The sequence below is a fragment of the Mus caroli genome, unplaced genomic scaffold (genome assembly GCF_978045245.1).
Source record: "Mus caroli unplaced genomic scaffold, Mus_caroli_1 scaffold_11, whole genome shotgun sequence".
NCBI lineage: Eukaryota > Metazoa > Chordata > Mammalia > Rodentia > Muridae > Mus > Mus caroli.
In genome coordinates this window covers 5,371,993-5,394,188 of record NW_028227266.1, presented here as the reverse complement: position 1 = coordinate 5,394,188, position 22,196 = coordinate 5,371,993, and the positions used below count along the sequence as shown (strand labels likewise).

Genomic DNA, 22,196 nt, shown 5'->3' with positions numbered 1-22,196 from the left:
GTTCCAGACCTTTCTCTATCTGCCAAGTGCTGATCTAACAGAAGTTTGCTACCACACAAGGCTCTAAAGCAAGTTGGACCAGGCAGTATCAATTATTTTGAGTACCTAGGTAGAGGTTACAGCACACTCTAGATTATTTTCTTCTATATTCTAGGGTAGGAAGTCCCTGGTGAAACGAGATGCTGCTACTCACTTTGTCAGGGAACAGCACAGAGCACAGGGAACAGCTTAAACATACCCTAGGCAATCTGAGGCCCATCACTGAGCAGACAGGAGGGGCATTCACACCAGCACAAGAGTTACCCTCCCCCTACCCAAGAAAGCTATCCAGAAAACAAGCTCCAAGGAATTGAGCAGGCTTTTCAGCATCTCAGCAATTGTTAGCCTCAGCAATGCAATTTAATCACCAAAAAAGTTGATATTAGGACTCTAAATGATCCAAGTTATCAGTTAACATACTTTTTATCATTGGCACTTAAAAAAATAAGTCAGAAAATAATATGGCTTCAAGTGGAGAAATAAATATGCACTTCTGAGGGGCTCTGCTCTATCTGTGGCTTTCCTCCAGCTTTGGCTCTAAAGACAGTCTCTCCCCGAGTTTCCTAATGAGCTCTGCTAGGTCTTCTGTGTTCTGCGATTTTTCTTCAAGGAGTTCATAACGGAGACTTGAGATGTCTTGCTTAATTTCCTTCAATTCCCCTGTGAAGAGGAAGAATAAAAAGAAGTTAACTATAAATAACAGATGAAGTTATCTATGAATATGAAGTGTAAACCAATGATCCTAGGTTAGAATAAAGACAATCCTGACCATATTCAGAATCTTTTTAAAGGAAACAGCTTCCCAATCAGAAAAAAAACTTTCTATTTTACTTAGGTAAGAAAATTAATTACAGCAAGTGTTAGTTATCTGCAGACTTGGAGAGTTGTGGTAGCACCGCTCGCCTTTCCCAGACACCTCCAGCAAGACCCCATAAAAATTACAATGTTTCATCTAGGCCATGCAGTCTCTGGACAAAGAGCTTGTGCCCTACCATTTTGTACCTCTGATGGTTGTGATCACAGCAAATATTGATTATTACTTGACAAGATCTAGGATCTTTTGGAGACTGACTAGCATCTGGACTAGTAAGGGATTTATGTCTAAGTGCCATGGGAAGATTCATCTAACCTGTGGGCTACACCAGACTCTTGGCAAGAGTTCCAATGAGACAAAAGAGAGCGTGAGCCTTACACAGCCACTCATTTTGTTTTGCAGACATAAGAGCTGCCTCCCGTCCCTCCCATCAGCACAATGTGCTGTCCACTTTCACTCTACTTCTCCAACATAGTGGACTGTCCCCTTAAACAGTGAAACAGAATAAATCCTCTTTCCTTTAATTGCTTTGTAGGGCAAGCTGCTTCAGCAGTGGGAAAAGCTACTAACACAGTCAGAGAGAGCTTATTCTTTATGGCTTCCTAAGGCTCATCTACTGCATGCCCAACTCTCTCTCTCTCTTACCTCCACATCTGAACACAGCCTTAACTCACACTGGAAAGCTTTGTTCTTATGGTCAACTCACCTTCATTCACCTCATCGCTCTCCTTATCAATCTGGGCCTGCAATACATATCTTTTAATGAGTCTCTTCATGATTTTCTAGACAAGACAAGGAGAAATCCACCTCAGCATTATGTTCATGCAAATATCTCATTTAGAATAGGGTTCTGGTCTACCTGCCTTTGGAAGTGATGGCTACCAAAGCACAGGTAATATTTAGTTCAAAAGGAGTATATGTCTCCATAATTTAGTTTTCTTTTGAAAGCAATTCTCACATTATTTGAGCTAATGACTCAAAAGTTAATTCTCAAAAAAAGGAAGATCATAGAGCAAACATTTAATTCTTTGTGCTTCTTCTTGTATTACTTGAAAGTAAAGCACAAACTTCCTGTCAGATAATTTATGCAGAACTCTTTGAGGAAGGAAGGAGATAAAAAAATGTCCAGTTCCCAACTCTACCAAGAATTGTAGACACTTTTGATTGTATAGTTGCTTTAAGAACCACCAGTTTCAATGAAATAAAGGTTCACTAGTGCCTTGGCTTGTGCATAACTATAAATATATATAAAATGTAAACTAATATGCAACAATTGTACAGAAAATTCTTATATTACTACACCAAAACTTACTACATAAAATCCAAATTAAAAGGTAATTAATACAGTTCGGTGCTGAAAAAATTCACATGAGGATGTAGTTTGGTTTATAGATGCAATGTTTTTAACATTGTAAAAACATTTTATATGTTTTAATAGTGTTTCTTACAAAAGGAAATATTAAGAGTCCACCAATAGTGAGGTTTTTCTTACAAAATTTCCATTTACTTATATAAAAGAATAAATCCATTATTAGTCACAAGAATATATGTCAGAGTGAAAGCACCCACTATAGAACTATTACACAACTTACTACTAATTCATGTGTATAACAGGACACATATATTACAGAACATTAGCATTTATAAAGTTGTACATATGTGTACATATATACAAGCAGCAGATAGACTATTCACAAGTAGGCCATCTTTATTTCACAGTGGGAGAATGTGAGGTAAATTTTGCTTTGGTTTTATTTAAAAACCTGTAGGGTTTTTATTTAAAATCATGTATATGTATGTATATCTGTGTGCACATATATGCACAAGAGTGTAGGTGCCCTTGAAGGTCAAAAGAGGTCAGATGTCCTGAAGCTGAAGTTATAGGTCATTTTAAACTGCCATGTGGATAATAGGAACTGAACTTGAATCCTCCGTAAGAGCAGTTTGTGCTCCTAAGTTGAGCCACTTCTCTAGCCCCTCTGTCTTGTTTTGTAAGGTTGGCCTTCCACAAAGAACCTAGGCTCTAAGCTATGTCATTGTCTATTTACATATTTTCCACTTGGAAAGTACCAGGCATATGATAGTTACTCCATAAGCACATGTTAAATGGATCGAACCTTTGATGTTGAAAAATATCTTGATACTTTATTTTAATTTAACAAAGTTCAGAGCTTGAAAACCTGAACTTAACCAACAGCTAGCTAGCTTTACATCTTTAAGTACTTCGTGCTTACCTGATATTGTCTTGGAGGATTACTGAAGCTATTTAAACGATAATCTTCTGAGCTCCTTGTACTTGATTGTTTGTGGTGTGCCAACTAAAAAGAGAATTAGAAATTCTAATTTAATTTGCATTGTCAAGTCATGTGTGTGAGATTATCAGTTACTCGTGTGAGCTAATGTCTGGTGCCATTTGTCTTAATTTCATAGTGCTGTTATATAAGATATAAGAATTGGTCCTGCTGGAGTCTTCAATTTCTGCTGCTACTGGAGATTGTGTGTGGAGCCCCTCAGACTTTGTGACTCTCACAATGTTCCCCTAAGAGTCATTTTTTAGCCTTGCAAGAGGTAGGTGTGTGGTACAAGAGGAAACAAACGTGCTGGGAACTTTGTGGTGATGCGAACATATCCTGTGTCTGATTGACAAACCAGCACCTGCCTGAGATGCTCACCAGAACACCAGGGGCCTCACCAAACAGAACTCAGATGCCATGGAAACTCTATTGAGTCCGTTTCAACTAGGAGATCTGGACAGTGTCCCCTTCAGTTGTACCCCTCACAAAACTCCCACTGTGGTAGCACTTTTAAAGAAAGAAAATGAAGTTTGGCAACACATAACAAAATGTGGTAATGCTAAAAGCCTAACCGAGAACTCTTCGATGCATTTTTTTCTAGGAGGAAAAAATGATTCTTTTTTTCTCAAAGAAAAAATGATTTTGTTTTACAAATAAACATGAGGTCTTGAGAAAAACAGAATATTTCTAAATCTGTATATCATGGGAATAAACCATCTTCCAATGAAATAAAACTTCTCCAACAGTCAGAAAAATTATTCATGCTTTAGATTCCCTAATAACATTTTAACATCATGCCTGGTTCCTAAGCCCTACATCTTGATAGCAGCCCCCTACCCCATTCAAAAACCCCAAATTCCGCAAATCAAATGCATCCCTGTGGAGGGTCAATGAGAAAATCACTTCAACTAATAGTTCATAAGCAAGCAGGTATTAACTAATAACAATCCTTTTCTGGCTAGTTCTGCTTTGAAGACATAAATATGTTATTTTAGGACATAATATTATCATTTTCTAATACATCACATCAACACAACTAATAGTTATTTGAAAATTGAATCAGGCAATGAAATGTGTAAGAGAAAATGTACTCAATGTGCAAAGAAGCATTGTTACCACATGGTGGCACAAAATCCTACTTTATCATCTGGTCCCATGCTCAGCTGCCTAGCTGGCTCTAAGTCTAGACAACTGCATAGCAGCAGGCTTGCCTTTTAGCACATACAAGGGAATTCAATTGCCAGTACGAAGAATATTTAAAATTTAGATATATGGGTACAACAGAGGCACAAAGGACCGAGTGCAAGCTTTGTTCTTACTATCTGTAAATATTCACTCTCTCCAATTCAGAACAAAGCATAGATTGCTCTTTCAAAAACTTTGTGTTTTGTGTATTTCTGGAAGAAATGGAGATCAAATGCATGAAGCTACACATGCTAAGTAGGTGCTATTCCATGAACTACATATTAATCCCATTTCTGCAGGTAGAGAGTTCTGGAAGTCTTTTTGACCTTGTAAGGATTAAATTACCAGAAGCCAGGAAAAATCAAGGAAATAAAAGTGTAGAGGTGATATTCTCAGGCCTCCCCAAATGTAGATGTGAGATGGACCACCGTGTACATTGCTGGCATGCATCCTTCTTTAGAACTAAGTAGCTGTGTGTGGGCTTGGGTTTCAACTGCCACTTGTCTAAGACTAGAATTTAGTCAAAGTATTTTACCTTTCTGAGCTGCAGAATGGAGAAAATATTGCAGAAGAAAAGGTATGTCAGTTCTGCAGCTTGGAATGGTGGGTGCTTCCAATACCTGTTATTATTATTATACAGAGACATACGTATGCACTATATGTTTTGAAGTCTGTTCATAGACAGCTCTGATCCTAGGATACTCTGCAAACATTGCTTTTGATTCATGTGTCCAAGTCCATAGCTAAGAATTTACAGAAGTACATAATCGTATTCCCCCATAATCTCCTAAGGTCGTTTCCATTTCTTTAAACAGGTTTTCACCACCCAGCCCTGGGAGGCCTAGGGCTCACTCTGTACACCAGGCTGGCCTTGGGCAGTAATCTTCCTGCATCTGCTACCTGAGCATCGGGATTAGAAGCATGAACTCCACACCCAACTTTCCTTGAGCAAATACATGTTTCCAGGATCCTTGGTCATATATTAATGTAAAAAGGAAACATTGAGAGTTCTTACAAGGTCATGTAGAAAGGCAGTCCAGCATTTCTTCTGCTTGCTTTTATAGATGATTTACTTTTCAGTAGCTCCTGCCCTATGTAGTAGCTAAAACTACAAGTCCTAGATATAGAACCAGTAAAAAACAAAACAAAACAATATTCTCACTGAACCCAGGGCAGTCGATCAAACTACCCCCAAAGGTATGAAACCCACTCTGACATCAACAGCCTGGTGACCTGTTTTGAGACAGGAAGCAGAGCAGGAACCCAAAGCATCACTCTGCATTAGCAGGTGTGTAATGGTGAATGCCAGAGACTGATTCAATTACACTCTTTTTTGACACTATGTGTCTAAAAAGCTGATGCTATCCTCTGTCAAAACCAGTAGGCACTCAAAATAAAACATGCGACAGATGATAATGAAAAGGTCTCCTCACTTAGTTTTGAAAAGAACTTTTACTTGGCTCACTCTATTGATTTTATGGTATGCCCACAGTAAATGAGACAAGAGCCTTTCCATAGCTAATTAAAGACTGTAACTTCCAAGCAGTCAGACAGAGGTCTTGAATAAAACACAAACTGTCATTCTAGAGGCCGACTTTATGAAAAAGAATGAGCCGATCTATTGGGTAATGAAGACTGAACCATGGGTGTTTGAACCTGTACCTATAGGACAAAGACATGTTCCCAGAGAAACCTCCCTCAGCAACACTGGGAAAAGGTTATTTCCAAATATAAATGGCTGATTTGAAATTAGTTTTTTTAAATAAAATCATTTGAAACCAGAGTCTTACATGGTAAAGAAAATTGGCATTTATGTTGATTTGATAATCCAGTAAGCAAGTGTCAAAGACAGTTCTCGAAGTTTGGGACATATCCAGAATTTCAGGTCATGTCACATGCAAAATAGTGGGCTTTCTTATAACAGGTACACATGTGTTATCATGTGCTCTGCTCATTCTCTTCATTGTTGCTCTCTCTCACTCTCCCTCCACATGCTGTTTCCCTCAACACTGAGGGTTGGCTTGCCTATGAAAGAGGGAAAGATACATAGATTGCCTAGGAGAAAGTCCAGCCCAGCGTCTAGAATTCACAGGGGGTGGGGGAGAGGTGGGAGAGAAAGAGCACCTCATAAGAACACAATCATAGCAAGAGAGGGACAAAGCTACAGTGAGAGGCTGCCAGATAATCCCAGAATTAGCACTTTCTTGAAGAAAAACATGAATGTCACATGTCCATGGCTGCCACAGTATACAACCACACGAAAAGGTCTTATTGTTAAATTGACATCAGAATCAACATCTCACCCCAAACTCCACAACTGGATCAACTATGATGTCACTTGTGCTCCCTAGACATTCACACCCTCTTCTTGGCCTAGGGACTGGTTACCATGCCATGACCAAGACAACCTCACCAAGGAAAAGGAATGAGAAGAAGGCACTAGCACAAAAATGGCAAAACATATGTCCCACCACGTGCCTTGCTTTGGAGTTTTTGTTTCTTTTAGTCTTCCTTTGAGACTCAGCCTGAGACATTCATGCAATTTGTGCAAATTCTTAGCAGGAGTGTAATGGGAAAATAAATATATACTGATGTGTGTGTGTGTGTGTACTGCCAAGCACATCCAACAGATGCTAATGTTGGTGCCATTCCTCAATTAATTGTATGCTTGCTTCCAAATGACATGATGATTTTCCATTATCATTAGTTTTTCCACTTACTAATTCACTTATTTGCAATTATTTTTCCAGACACACCCATTTATATTATTCAGCCAGACTCCATTCATTGTCTGTTCATACCCTTTCTCTAGGAGTTTAGGCCTAGTCTCAGCTCTGTCTCCCCATGTGACTATCAAATGTGTGCTTGTGTTTGTTCTTGCCGTAGTAATAAAAATAGTAAGTACCTACTCTATTCTACTCCACCTCAGATACTGTCATAAGCACTTTATCTGCATTAACTGAATTGATGCTCCGAATGCCTCTGGGCTGGCAGTGTTTGTTGCCTACATTCTACATATGAGCAAGGAGCCATCCTGGTAGTGTTTCTAGCACAACACTTATAGCTATTCACTATCATGTGGAAATCCTTTATAAATATTCAAATGTACTCTGTTTTCAAAGTGTTATTGTCATAACATCAGCACAAGCTCAGAAGCAGGAAGCTTCTATAGTGAACAGATAGTAAATACTGCAGAGTTGGGAGCCACATACTATTTCTGCCAGATTCTTCCCTTGTTTTTTCTATATTTCTTTAAAATGTAAACACACAGTGACACACACACACACACACAAACACACACACACACACGATGTCAGTCAGAACAAAGCAAGCTGGAGACCAAGCAAAGCTGAGGTGAGTGCTTTATGAGCTCCTTCCACTGCCCCAACCAACACACCAGCTCACCACAGAGAAAGTAGACCATGAGTTCTCTTGAAAACATTATTCCACTCTATGTCTCCTCTATCTGTACCCTTGAAAATACTTGGTGTCTTGGTGGGAAGAGAAACAGAACTCTGAATAGAAAGACTTGGTCAATTCCTCACAACACTGGTGGTGACTGCCCTGAGGGCTGAAGGTAATTTTTACTTCCCCTTCTACTACTTACTCACAGCCCCATGCTGGAAACTGAAGTCTCAGGCTGCAGCCAGGCTCATGGGTCCTGGGTCTATCATACCCATGCCTCCTTCCTACCACCCTTCCTGCTTGGGATTCTGTTCCATGAAACTTATTCCAGATAGAATTCCTAATCAGAATAGAGCTTCTATTTCTAGGAGTTCTTTGTGTATGTGTGTGTGTGGGAGGGGGTGGTATTAGATATTTTTTTATTTACATTACAAATGATATCCCCTTTCCTGATTTCCCCACTGACAAGCCCCTATCTAGTACCCCTTCTACCTGCTCACCAACCTACCCACTTCCTCTTCCGTATCCTGGCATTTCCCTATACTGGGGTATTGAGCCTTCACAGGACCAAGTGCCAAACCTCCCATTGATGTCCTACGATGCCATCCCGAGCTACATATGCACCTGGAGCCATGGGTCCTTCCATGCATACTCTTTGGTTGGTAGTTTAGTCCCTGGGAACTCTGGGGGTAATGGTTACTTCATATTGTTGTTCCTCCTATAGGGCTGCAAATTCCTTCAACCACTTGGGTACTTTCTCTAGCTCCTTCATTGGGTACTCTGTGCTCAGTCCCATGTATGGCTATAAGCATACGCTTCTGTATTTGTCAAGCACTTGCAGTGCCTCTCAAGAGATAGCTATATCAGGCTCCTATCAGCAAAATCTTGTTGGCATCTTGTTGGTGGTTATTTATGGGATGGATGTCTGGGTGGGACAGTCTCTGGATGGTCATTCTATCAGGCTCTACTCTGAAATTTTTCTCTATAACTCTTTCTATGGGTATTTCGCTCCCCTCTTCTAAGAAGGATCGAACTATCCACACTTTGGTCTTCCTTCTTGACTTTCATGTGTTTTGCAAATTGTATCTTGGGTATTCTGAGCTAATATCCACATATCAGTGAGTACATATCATGTGTGTTCTTTGAGACTGTGTAACATTACTCAGGATGATATCTTCAAATCTATCCATTGGTCTAAGAATTTCATAAAGTCATTGTTTTTAATAGCTATGTAGTACTCCATTGTGTAAATGTACCACATTTTCTGTATCCATTTCTCTGTTGAGGGACATCTGGGTTCTTTCCAGCTTCTGGCTATTATAAATAAGGCTGCTATGAACATAGTGGAGCATGTGTCCTTATTACAAGTTGGAACATCTTCTGGGTATATGCCCAGGAGAGATATTGCTGGATCCTGGTAGTACTATGTCCAATTTTCTGAGAAACCACCAAAACTGATTTCCAGAGTTGTTGTGCCAACTGGCAATCCCACCAGCAATATTCCATATTCTCGCCAGAATTGGCTATCACCTGAGTTTTTTATCTTAGCTATTCTGACTACAGTGAGGTGGAATCTCAGGGTTGTTTTGATTTGCATTTCCCTGATGATTAAGGATGTTGAGCATTTTTTTTTTGGGGTGTTTCTCAGCCATTTGATATTCTTTAGTTGAAAATTCTTTGTTTAGCTCTGTACCCCATTTTCTAATAGGGTTATTGGTTTTCTGGACTCCAACTTCTTGAGTTTTTTATATATATTATATATTATCCCCTATCAGATTTAGGATTGGTAAAGATCTTTTACCAATCTGTCAGTGGCTGTTTTGTCTTATTGACAGTGTCCTTTGCCTTACAGAAGCTTTGCAATTTTATGAGATCCCATTTGTCAATTCTTGATCTTACAACACAAACCATTGGAGTTCTGTTCAGGAATTTTTCCCCTGTGCCCATATCTTTATGGCTCTACCCCACTTTCTCCACTATAAGTTTCAGTGTCTCTGGTTTTATGTGGAGTTCCTTGATCCACATAGACCTGAGCTTTGTACAAGGAGATAAGAATGAGTCAATTTGCATTCTTCTAGGTACTGAACTCCAGTTGAACAAGCACCATGTGTGGGAATGGGTGGGTAGGGAAGTGGGGGGGCGCTATGGGGGACTTTTGGGATAGTATTGGAAATGTAATTGAGGAAAATATGTAATAAAAATATATAAAAAAAAAAGAAAATGCTGTCTATTTTCCACTGGATAGTTTTAGCTCCTTTGTCAAAGATCAAGGGACCTTAGGTGTGTATGTTCATTTCTGGGTCTTCAATTCTATTCCATTGACCTACCTGTCTGTCACTATACTAGTGCCATGAAGTTTTTATCACAATTTCTCTGTAGTACATCTTGAGGTCAAGGATGGTGATTCCACCAGAGGTTCTTTTATTGTTGAGAATAGATTTTGCTATCCTAGGTTTTTGTTATTCCAGATTAATTTGCAAATTACCTTTTCTAACTCAGTGAAGAATTGAGTTGGAATTTTGATGGGGATTGTGTTGAATCTGTAGATTGCTTTTGGCAAGATAACATTTTAACTATATTAATCTTGACAATTCAAGAGCATGGGAGAACTTCTGAGATCTTCTTTGATTTCTTTATTCAAAGACTTGAAGTTCTTATCAGACAGATCTTTCACCACCCAACTTAGAGTCACACCAAGTTATTTTATATTATTTGTGACTATTGTGAAGGGTGCTGTTTCCCTAATTTCTTTCTCGGCCTGTTTATACTTTGTGTAGAGAAAGGCCACTGATTTGTTTGAGTTAATTTCATAACCATGTACTTCACTGAAGCTGTTTATCAGGTCTAGGAGTTCTTTGGTGGAATTTTTGGAGTTACTAATATATTTTATCATATCATCTGCAAGTAGTGACATGTTGAATTTTTCCTTTCCAATTGGTATCCCTTTGATCTCTCTCTCTCTCTCTCTCTCTCTCTCTCTCTCTCTCTCTCTCTCTCTCTCTCTCTCTCTCTTGGTCTAATTGCTTTGACTAGGAATTCAAGTACTATATTGAATAGGTAGAGAGAGAGTGGGCAGCCTTGTCTAGTCCCTAATTTTAGTGGGATTGCTTCGAGTTTCTCTCCATTTAGTTTGATGTTGGCTACTACTTTCTGTATATTGGTTTTATTATGTTTAGGGATGGGCCTTGAATTCCTAATCTTTCCAAGACTTTTACTATGAATGGATGTTGGATTTTGTTAAATGCTTTCTCAGCATCTAAAGAGATTATCATGTGGTTTTTGTCTTTGATTTTGGTTATATAGTGGACTATGTTGATGAATTTCCGTATATTAAGCCACCCCTGCATTCCTGGGATGAAGCCTACTTGATCATGATGGATGATCGTTTTGATGTGTTCTTGGATTCAGTTTGTGAGAATTTTATTGAGTATTTTTGCATCGATATTCATAAGGGAAAATGGTCTGAAGTTTTCTTTCTTTGTTGGGTCTTTATGTGGTTTAGGTATCAGAGTAATTGTGGCTTCATAGAATGAATTGGGTAGGGTACCTTCTGTTTCTATTTTGTGGAATAGTTTGAGGAGAGTTGGAATTTGGTTTCTTTGAAGGTCTGCTAGAACTCTGCACTAAACCCATATGGTCCTGGGCTTTTTTTGGTTGGGAGACTATTAATAACTGCGTCTATTTCTTTAGGGGAAATGGAACTGTTTAGATCATTAATCTGATCCTGATTTAACTTTGGTACCTGGTATATGTCTAGAAACTTGTCCATTTCATCCAGGTTTTCCAGTTTTGTTGAGTATAGCCTTTTGTAGGATCTGATGATGTTTTGGATTTCCTCAGGTTCTGTTGTAATGTCTCCATTTTTATTTCTGATTTTGTTAATTAGGATACTGTCCCTGCACCTTCTAGTTAGTTATTTTTGGAGTTACTAATATATTTTATCATATCATCTGCAAGTAGTGACATGTTGACTTCTTCCTTTCCAATTGGTATCCCTTTGATCTCTCTCTCTCTCTCTCTCTCTCTCTCTCTCTCTCTCTCTCTCTCTCTCTCTCTCTCTCTCTCTCTCTCTCTCTCTCTCTCTCTCTCTCCCTTTGATCTAATTGCTTTGGCTAGGAATTCAAGTACTATATTGAATAGGTAGAGAGAGAGTGGGCAGGGTTTATGTATCTTATTGATTTTGTCAAAGAGCCATCTCATGGTTTGGTTGATTCTTTGTATAGTTCTTTTTGTTTCTACTTGGTTGATATCAGGTCTAAGTTTGATTATTTCTTGCCATCTACTCCTCTTGGTTTAATCTGCTTCCTTTTGGTCTAGAGCTTTTAGGTATGCTGTCAAGCTGCTAGAATATGTTCTTTCAAGTTTATTTTTGGAGGCACTCGGAGCTATGAGTTTTCCTCTTAGGAATGCTTTCATTGTATCCCATAAGTTTGGGTATGTTGTGGCATCGTTTTCATTAAACTCTAAAAAGTCTATAATCTCTTTCTTTGTTTCTTCCTTGACCAAGTTATCAGTGAGAAGAGTGTTGTTCCACATGTTTCCACGTGTATGTTGGATTTCTATTATTTACGTTGTAATTACAGATCAGCCTTAGTCTGTGGTGATCTGATAGGATGCATGGGATGATTTCAATATTTTTGTAGCTATTGATGCCTGCTTTGTGACCAATTATATGGTCAGTTTTGGAGAAGGTATCATGAGGTGCTGAGAAGAAGGTATAACCTTTTGTGTTAGGATAAATTCTTCTATAGATATTTGTCAAATCCATTTGTTCCATAACTTCTGTTAGTTTCAATGTGTCTCTGTTTAGTTTCTGTTTCCAGGATCTGTCCATTGACTAGCGTGGGGTGTTGAAGTCTCCCACTATTATTGTGTATGGTGCAATGTGTGCTGTGAGCTTTACTAAAGTTTCTTTAATGAATGAGGATGCCTTTGCATTTGGAGCATAGATGTTCAGAATTGAGAGTTCATCTTAGAAGATTTTACCTTTGATGAGTATGAAGTTCCCCACCTTGTCATTTTTGCTAAGTTTAGGTTGAAAGTGGATTTATTCAATATTAGTCTATTCAATGTCTATTCCAGCTTGTTTCTTGGGACTATTTGCTTGGAAAATTTTTTTACAGCCTTTTACTCTGAAGTAGTGTCTGTCTTTGTCCCTGAGGTGGGTTTTCTATATGCAGCAAATGTTGGATCCTGTGTACATAGCCAGTCTTTTAGCCTATGTCTTTTTATTGGGGAATTCAGTCGATTGATATTAAGAGATATTAAGGAAAAGTAATTATTGCTCACTGTTATTTTTGTTGTTAGATTTGGGATTCTGTTCTTGCAGATATCTTCTTTTATGTGTGTTGAAGGATTGCTTTCTTGCTTTTTCTAGGATGTAGTTTCCCTCTCTGAGTTGGAGTTTTCCCTTTATTATCCTTTGAAGGGCCGGATTCATGGAAAGACATTGTGTAATTTTTTTTTTTTTTTTTTGGTCATGGAATATATTGATTCCTCCGTCGATGGTAATTGAGAGTTTTGCTGGGTATAGAAGTCTGGACTGGCATTTGTTTTCTCTTAGGGTCTGTATAGCATCTGTCCAGGATCTTCTGGCTTTCAAAGTCTCTGTTGAGAAATCTGGTGTAATTCTGATATGTCTGCCTCTATATGTTACTTAACCTTTTTCCCTTTCTGCTTTTAATATTCTATCTTTATTTAGTGCATTTGTTGTTTTGATTATTATGTGTCAGGAGGTATTTCTTTTCTGGTCTAATCTATTTGAAGTTCTGTAGGCTTCTTGTATGTTCATGGGCATCTCTTTCTTTAGGTTAGGGAAGTTTTCTTCTATACTTTTTTGAAGATACTTATTGGCCCTTTAGGTTGATAATCTTCTTTCTCATCTATAACTATTATCCTTAGGTTTGGACTTCTCATTGTGTCCTGGATTTCCTGGATGTTTTGAGTTAGGATCTTTTTCCATTTTGCATTTTCTTTGATTGTTGTGTCCATTTTTTTTTTCTATGGAATCTTCTGCACCTGAGATTCTCTCTTCCATCTCTTGTATTCTGTTGGTATGCTTGCATCTATGATTCCTGTCTTCTTTCCTAGGATTTCTATCTCCAGAGTTGTCTCCCTTTGTGGTTTGTTTATTGTTTCTAGTTCCATAATTAGATCCTGGATGATTTTGTTCAATTCCTTCACTGGTTTGTTTGTAGTTTCCTGTAATTCTTTAAGGGATTTTAGTGTTTCTTCTTTAAGGGCATCTAATTGTTTACCTTTGTTCTCCTGTAATTCTTTAAGGGATTTTTGTGTTTCCTCTTTAAAGAGTTCTACCTATTTATCTGTGTTCTCCCATATTTCTATAAGGGAGATTTTAATGTCCTTCTTAAAATCCACTACCAGCATCATGAGATGTGAATTTAAATCTGAATCTTGGTTTTAGGGTGTGTTTCGGGTGTCCAGGACTCGCTGTGGAAGGAGTACTGGGTTCTGATGATGCCAAGTAGTTTTGGTTTCTGTTGGTAGGATTCTTACGTTTGCCTTTTGCCATCTGGTAATCTCTCCTGTTAGATGTTCTAGCTGTCTCTGGCTGGGCTTGTTTCTCCTATGAGTCTGTAAGCCTGTGTCAGCACTCCTGGGAGACCAGCTCTCTCCTGGCAAGACCAGTGCACAGAGGCCTGCTGAACAGCCCCACTTCCTGGCTGCAAATGTAGGCCCTTAAGACCCTGTCCTAGAAGCTTCATTGCCTGTGCTCTCCTGAGCAGACCTGCCTTAGACAGATGCTGGAAGGAAAATGGTGATCTCACCTGAGTCCCTGGGTCAGAGCACTCCCTGGATGCAAGCTCTCCTCTGACAGGGAAAATATACAGAGGATTGAGGATCATCTCCACCTCTTGGCTGAGGATGAAGGCCTGTAGGACCATGTGCAAGAAGCTCTCTTTCTTTCAAGACCCATGCTTTCCTGTACTGACCTGTCTTAGAGAGACACAGAAGAGAAAATGGCTATCCCACGTGAGTCCCAGTGTCAGAGCCTAGAGGGGGGTTCTTAAAGGATCTCTGTGGTGGGAAGAAATCTGGACTTGCCTTCTGAGCTGTCACTCTCTGTGAGAAGTATCTAGAAGAACAGGCCTGAGGTATGAGATTCTTGACAAGGATTATTTTTAATAGCTGTATAGTACTCCATTGTGTAAATGTACCACATTTTCTGTATCCATTTCTCTGTTGAGGGACATCTGGGTTCTTTCCAGCTTCTGGCTATTATAAATAAGGCTGCTATGAACATAGTAGAGCATGTGTCCTTATTACAAGTTGGAGTATCTTCTAGGTATATATCCAAGAGTGGTATAGCTGGGGCCTCCAGTAGTACTATCTCCAATTTGTTTTTGTTTTTTTGGTTTTGTTTTGTTTTGTTGAGGAACTGCCAAACTGGTTTCCATAGTTGTTGTCCATAGTTGTTGTACCAACTGGCAATCCCACCAGCAATGGAGGAGTGTCCCTCTTTCTCCATATTCTCACCAGTATTGGCTATTACCTGAGTTTTTTATCTTAGCCATTCTGACTACTGTGAGATGGAATCTCAGGGTTGTTTTGATTTGCATTTCCCTGATGATTAAGGATGTTGAACTTTTTTTTGGTGTTTCTTAGCCATTTGATATTCTTTAGCTGAAAATTCTTTGTTTAGCTCTGTACCCCATTTTCTAATAGGGTTATTGGTTTTCTGGACTCCAACTTCTTGAGTATATATATATATATATATATATATATATATATATATATATATATTAGATATTATCCCCTATCAGATTTAGGATTGGTAAAGATCTTTTACCAATCTATCAGTGGCTGTTTTGTCTTATTGACAGTGTCCTTTGCCTTACAGAAGCTTTGCAATTTTATGAGATCCCACTTGTCAATTCTTGATCTTACAACACAAACCATTGGGAGTTCTGTTCAGGAAATTTTCCCCTGTGCCCATATCTTTACGGCTCTACCCCACTTTCTCCACTATAAGTTTCAGTGTCTCTGGTTTTATGTGGAGTTCCTTGATTCACATAGACCTGAGCTTTGTATAAGGAGATAAGAATGGGTCAATTTGCATTCTTCTAGGTACTGAACTCCAGTTGAACAAGCACCATGTGTTGAAAATGCTGTCTTTTTTCCACTGGATAGTTCTAGCTCCTTTGTCAAAGATCAAGGGACCATAGGTGTGTATGTTCATTTCTGGGTCTTCAATTCTGTTCCATTGATCTACTTGCCAGTCACTGTATCAGTACCATGCAGTTTTTTATCACTATTACTCTGTAGTACAGCTTGAGGTCAGGGATGGTGATTCTGGAGATTTTTCTTTTATTGTTGAGAATGAATAGTTTTTGCTATCCTAAGTTGTTGGGGGGTTTTGTTTGTTTTTGTTTTTGTGTTATTCCAAATAAATTTGCAATTTGGTCTTTCTAACTCTATGAAGAATTGAGTTGGAATTTTATGGGGATTATATTGAATCTGTAGATTGTTTTCAGCAAGATGGCCATTTTTACTATATTAATCATGCCAATCCATGAGCATGGGAGATCTTTCCATATTCTGAGATCTTCTTCAACTCCATTCTTCAGAGGCCTCAAGTTCTTGTCATATAGATCTTTCACTTGCTAGGTTAGTGTCATTCCAATGTATTTTATATTATTTGTGACTATTGTGAAGGGTGTCCTTTCTCTAATTTCTTTCTCAGCCTGTTTATCCTTTGAGTAGAGGAAGGTTACTGATTTGTTTGAGTTAATTTTATATCTGGACACTTTGCTGAAGTTGTTTGCTGTAGTAAGAAAGGAACCTGGGAGACTGGGGAACATGGTCACACAGACCTTGGAGAATATCTGTACTTTGGTGTGGGACATAAAATATTCATTTCAAAGCAGACAGCAGTGGCCTCTCTCTTGGCCTTTGCTTTCCTTGGAGGAGCTGCACAACACATTTATGGGCAAGCAGAATAACAAAATTGGTGTAGAGGTGCTTTTGGGATTCAGATAGCTAGCCATGCTTCTTGGTACACATGCCTCTCTCATACCTTAACTGGGAGCAAAATGATGGGAGGAAAAACTCTCATCTTGTGTCTGTGACAACAAAACTCCAAGAGAATCACAGCCACTCACCCTTAACAAACCCCACATGCTGTCTCACTGGGGCAGAATAAATGAGGGGAGAAAAAAAAAACAACTGTCTCCCTTTGTTCATTAAGATTTGTTTTTTGTTTTGTTTTATTTTGTTTTATTGTGTACAAATGAACACAGAGCCTTCCTGATAAATCGCTCTTTGAATTTGTTTATTTAGTTTCTCTTTAGTGTCTGTTGGAACCCTATGACCTATGACTAAGAAGGAAAGGAGTAAATACCCTTATTACTGAGGATTTACTGTCTTCAATTTAGGAGGCTCAAAATACCTAGCTCATTATGAACTGTACTGGCCACAACATCTGTTGAATTCTCATGGTACCTTTGCAAACAGCTTCTTGTTGCCTGACAGACATCACTAGCTGTGTGCTCTTCACTTGAGCTTCAGTGTAATTAACACTTACGGTCCAATCCAGTGCCTTCTTCTTATCTTTAGCCTTGTGCCTCACCACCCATCAGTCCCCACAGATTTGAGGTTAACAGGTTGTTTACACATAAACTAATTTCCTTTTGCAAAAGAACATAGATGCATCCTCAGGTCTCAGTTACAAAATGTTTGAATGTTGTTGTAGTTGCAATTAATAATATTCATGTGGCTGTTATCAATTTCCTTTACTTTTTAAAATGTGCATTGATGTTTTGACTGTGTGTATGTCTGTGCCTGTGGAATCCAAAAGAAGACATTGGATTCCCTGGAAATAGAGTTACAAAAGGTTGTGGGCCACAATGTGTGTGTTTAGATTTGAACTTGAGTTCTCTAGAAGAGCAGCCTAAGCTCTTGAACACTGAGCGTTTGCTGTAGCCATTGCTAAACATCCACTGACATTGCTTCCAAACACTGATTTCTCTGACAAGATAACTCCAGTCCTGGGCAACCTAGGTGTGTCTTCCTAGTTTCAAATATTAACTTACCTGATTTTTGTCAAGTGAAAATTTTGAAAGGTCTTCGTGACTTCCTGAAATTCCAAATTTCTTTTCTTCATTTCTCTTTAAAAGATAGATATTAAAATGAGCCAATTTTTACTCTTTAATCCATATCCCAAAATTTATCTGCTTTAATTCTCTAGCATGTGACAAATTTATTGACAGAAATATATTCATTTTGAACCTTCCTTTTGGCAAGTCTTTGGACATTTATTTAAACACTAATTTTTCTCATGTTATAATTCTTATCAAATCTTACAACTGTATATTTAGTTACATTAAGTAAAAGATTTTTTTCCATTAACCCACTGAGTCCTATAAATCAGATATCTGGAGGAAGACCGTAGATCCATATTTCCCCCAAATTTCTATGCACAATTATTTTGGATTTTAAAATCACTTTTTATATTTATTTAATTTAATCTCTGCAATGCAGATGGAAGTTTGCTTCCTACTGCTGGAGAGGAAGTCTTGCTTGCTCTCGACCAGAGCACACAGCTGAAACAACTACTGAAAGGTGCTTTCCTTCCATCCAATTACAGCCAATGGTAGACTCTTAACATTTCAAGAACCCCCAAATCATTCTGTTCAGTGGGCCACACAGTCTAGGGAGGAACTCTCTGAATTCTACTTTCAAATACTCCTAGTTTTCTGATTGGCAACAGAGTTATAGGGGCACCCTACTTCCTAATATTAGCCACCACTCTGCTGGGTAAATATTATCATTATGAGTTTGTTCTTTATAAAATTCAAATTGAACTATTTATAACTTTTGCTCATTGCCTTACTTCTCAATTTTTGAAGAGACAAAAAAATGCCTATAATCTCTAACCAAAATGAATATTCTAAAAAGATTCTTGTTCCTTTCAAACTCCTTTTTTAGAAGAAACTGACAGCTACCTTAATTATTCACATACACTCTATGCACAGCTGCCCCTCCCTGACCCACCTCTCCTTGAAGTAGCTGGAAACTTAACGATAAGCCTTGGTATGCTACTCAGGAGCCAAGAAGGAGCCTTGTGCAGGGCACACATAGCACTGCATATGTGTTTGAAATATAGCCCAACATACTGCATGTACCCTATCACCCTAACACTACTCTTGATCTGTTGTTTGTTTGTTTGTTTGTTTTGAGATCAACTTTCCTGAAGGGATTCTTATTTGTAGTTAGTATTCTTAGACCGTCCTTCATCATGCACTTTGCTGCAGATACTGGCCTCCCACATTGTGTGTGAGCAATCATTACTGAACTTTGTAATGCAGATGTTATGTCAGAGACAACCTGGCTCCTATCAGATGTCCATAACTACTGACCCTTCACTAACAGTGAAGTGAGAAACTTGGGCATCAAGAGCACAATGAGGCTCCAAATGCTCTCACTTTCAGTACAAGAAAATGCATTGATTTAGTTACATTTCCTGGATTTTTCTTACATTCTTTTTAGGTAGGAATTGTTCACTGTGCTCTGTGTCAACAGATCAAGGAGCACCATATATGTAGTTAAGAGGAGTGAGAATAGAGGTACATCATTCATTCATGGGCAGCTTCCTTAAAAGAATATGGTTACTATGATGAGAAAAATTATGACCATAGAGATTATTGATCAAGCTGATTACCTTGTTCATCTCTGCATCTTCTTGGAAGCCTTGCTTTTGACCCTGGATGAGCTCAGACATCCATTTCTTAAATTTCAATAGGAGATAAAGCAAGGATTTTGGACTTGGCACAAGATTGAAGGGGACAGGAAGTGTTCTTCCCTCCTCAAAGTAGGAAAACCACAATTTGGCCCTTGCAAACTTCCACTCAACATCCGCATCATCCTGTACAAATAGATGTGATTGTTCAGCATGGAAACAGAATTATCAAGTTCTTGTAATACCACATGGCTAGAGAGAAGAGGCGAAGTCTACAAAGGTCTTAAGACTCCCAAGACTCAGAGCTCCATGATACACTTGAAGCCACATTCCATCTAAAGTCTGCTTCAGACTTTACTAGGCTACCAGGACAGCTGATCTCAAAACAAATAAGTATTTATAAACACTATGAAAGACATCAAGTGTACTTTCTTAAACTCTGAAGAACCTTGAGAAAGGGTATTCTTCACTCATTCATTCATTCATTCAGGGTACTTTTGGAATACAAACTCACATAGTCATCGACAATTGAGAATAGATTAATTCTGAACATACCTCAAAAACAGACTTGGATAGTAATATTATTTCTAAACAATTTTTTTCCTTTTTTGTTATTGCTATTTGGAAATGGAGTCTTACTATATAGCCCAACCAGGTCTGAAATTCATGTTAATCTATCTGCCTCAGACTTAGAAATGTTGGGATTACAGTTCTAGGCCACAACATCTGGTAATAACTGTTAACTAAAATAAGAATTCATCACTAAGCACAGTGGCACATGGACCCAGAAGGTAGAGGCTGGAGGACAAGGAGATCAAGGTCATTCTCAGCAATGCAGCAAGTTCTAGGCTAGCTTGAACTACAAAGAATTCTATCTCCACAAAAAGTAGAAAACCAAAACATCACCAAAAAATAAAAATTCACCTTGTTACAGTATTTTAAGTTTTTTTTAAAAAGATATTTTATTTACATTTCAAATGTTATCCATTTTCCTAGATTCCTCTCCCCAAACCCCCTATCCCCTCTGCCCTTTTCCTGCTCCCCAACCCACCCACTCCCATTTCCTGGCCCTGGCATTCCCCTATACTGGGGCATAGAACCTTCACAGGACCAAGAAACAGTGATACATTAGATATGAATAACCCCCTGGATTTTGCTGACTCAGCATATCCAATCAATACTGTGTTTAAGAGCAAGGTTAAAGTCTTCAGTATTCCTTGACCAACACTGACCAGAGAAACATGGAAAGTGGAGAAATAACAGGCAGAATCTGCTTCATTCCATTAATTATTTATCCTTATACTACTTGAAAGATGTAAGCATGAACTATAAGATCATATAGATTTCATACCTCAATTTCCTGGAATGAGCTATTGATCATCGCAATTAACATATTTAGCAAAACAATGACCATCGTGACATTATAGACACCATACAGAACGTAGCCGATGTTTTCAATGAACTTGTGATTGTAGTTAATGACCACTGACTTCACTTCAGAAAGACCAAATATGGCCCAGAACAGTGTCTTAAAACTTTCCTCAACTCTGGAGAATCAAATAGAAAGAAGAATATGAGAAAAGATATAAATACATAATAATAGAATCATCATAAATCAGTTGTTTCAATTTCCTTACAAACTACTAGATACACATGAGAAATCAAAATTGCCTGAATTTTTAGTTTCCTTTCTGTAAAACAGAGAAAATAGCAGATCTGGGTTCATTGCAAAAATCTGATACTATGAATCTGAAGCATATACCTTGAGCATTGGATAGATGGTAAAGGCTATGAGATAACGTCATAACTAATAGACATTTATATTTCAATGATTGATGGATTTGGCAAAGTTAAATGAATTGCTTTTAAAATACAACTTGTTAGAGTGATTTTGGTTTCTGGTTCACCTGTACTTCCGTTCACACAAAAGAAATAGAAAAAAATAATGTATCAGGAAATATGGCACTATAAAGATAGACAATGGCACCAAAATTCTTAGGATGCTCTGGGAAAAATTATGGTGCTATAAGCATAATGGCTTGTTCAAAGTTAAACCTATGTTTAGCCCAGTTGGTTTAATTTTCCCTTTAAAAATGCACTTCAGAAGAATATGAAAAACAGTAGGCTCCTCCTGAGATGCCATTTGTCGTGTGACATGAAGGCTATTACAGCACAGTCTTTTCTTTTCTTTTCTTTTCTTTTCTTTTCTTTTCTTTTCTTTTCTTTTCTTTTCTTTTTTTGATTTTTTAATTAGATATTTTCTTAATTTACATTTCAAATGCTATCCCGAAAGTTCCCTATACCCTTCCCCCACCCTGCTCCCCTACCCACCCACTCCCACTTCTTGGCCCTGGTGTTCCACTGTATTGGGGTATATAAAGTTTGCAATACCAAGGGGCCTCACTTCCCAATGATGGCCGACTAGGCCATCTTCTGCTATATATGCAGCTGGAGACACGAGCTCTGTGGGTTCTGGTTAGTTCATGTTGTTGTTCCTCTTATAGGGTTGCAGACCCCTTCAGCTATTTGGTTACTTTCTCTAGCTTCTCCATTGGGGGCCTTATGTTCCATCCTATAGATGACTGTGAGCATCCACTTCTGTATTTGCCAGGCACTGGCATAGCCTCATAGGAGAGAGCTATATCAGCTGGAAAGAGCCCAGATGTCCCTCAACAGAGGAATGGATACAGAAAATGTGGTACATTTACACAATGGAGTACTACTCTGCAATTAAAAAACAATGAATTTATGAAAATCTTGG

At 38.4% G+C, this 22,196-nt stretch overlaps 1 protein-coding gene across 1 annotated transcript in view; it reads right to left on the bottom strand.

The window, feature by feature from the left end:
- Positions 1-305: 305 nt before the first annotated feature.
- Trpc6 (transient receptor potential cation channel subfamily C member 6) overlaps positions 306-22,196 on the bottom strand; it is a 117,253-nt gene continuing 95,362 nt past the window's right edge. Inside the window, exons 8-13 of the mRNA XM_021172271.3 lie at positions 20,787-20,982; positions 19,418-19,621; positions 17,790-17,864; positions 3,088-3,171; positions 1,560-1,635; positions 306-699 (exon numbers count right to left, since the gene is read on the bottom strand). Of these exons, the coding sequence (XP_021027930.1) occupies positions 548-699; positions 1,560-1,635; positions 3,088-3,171; positions 17,790-17,864; positions 19,418-19,621; positions 20,787-20,982 (787 nt within the window). The 3' untranslated portion in view covers positions 306-547. The remainder of the gene's footprint in view (positions 700-1,559; positions 1,636-3,087; positions 3,172-17,789; positions 17,865-19,417; positions 19,622-20,786; positions 20,983-22,196) is intronic.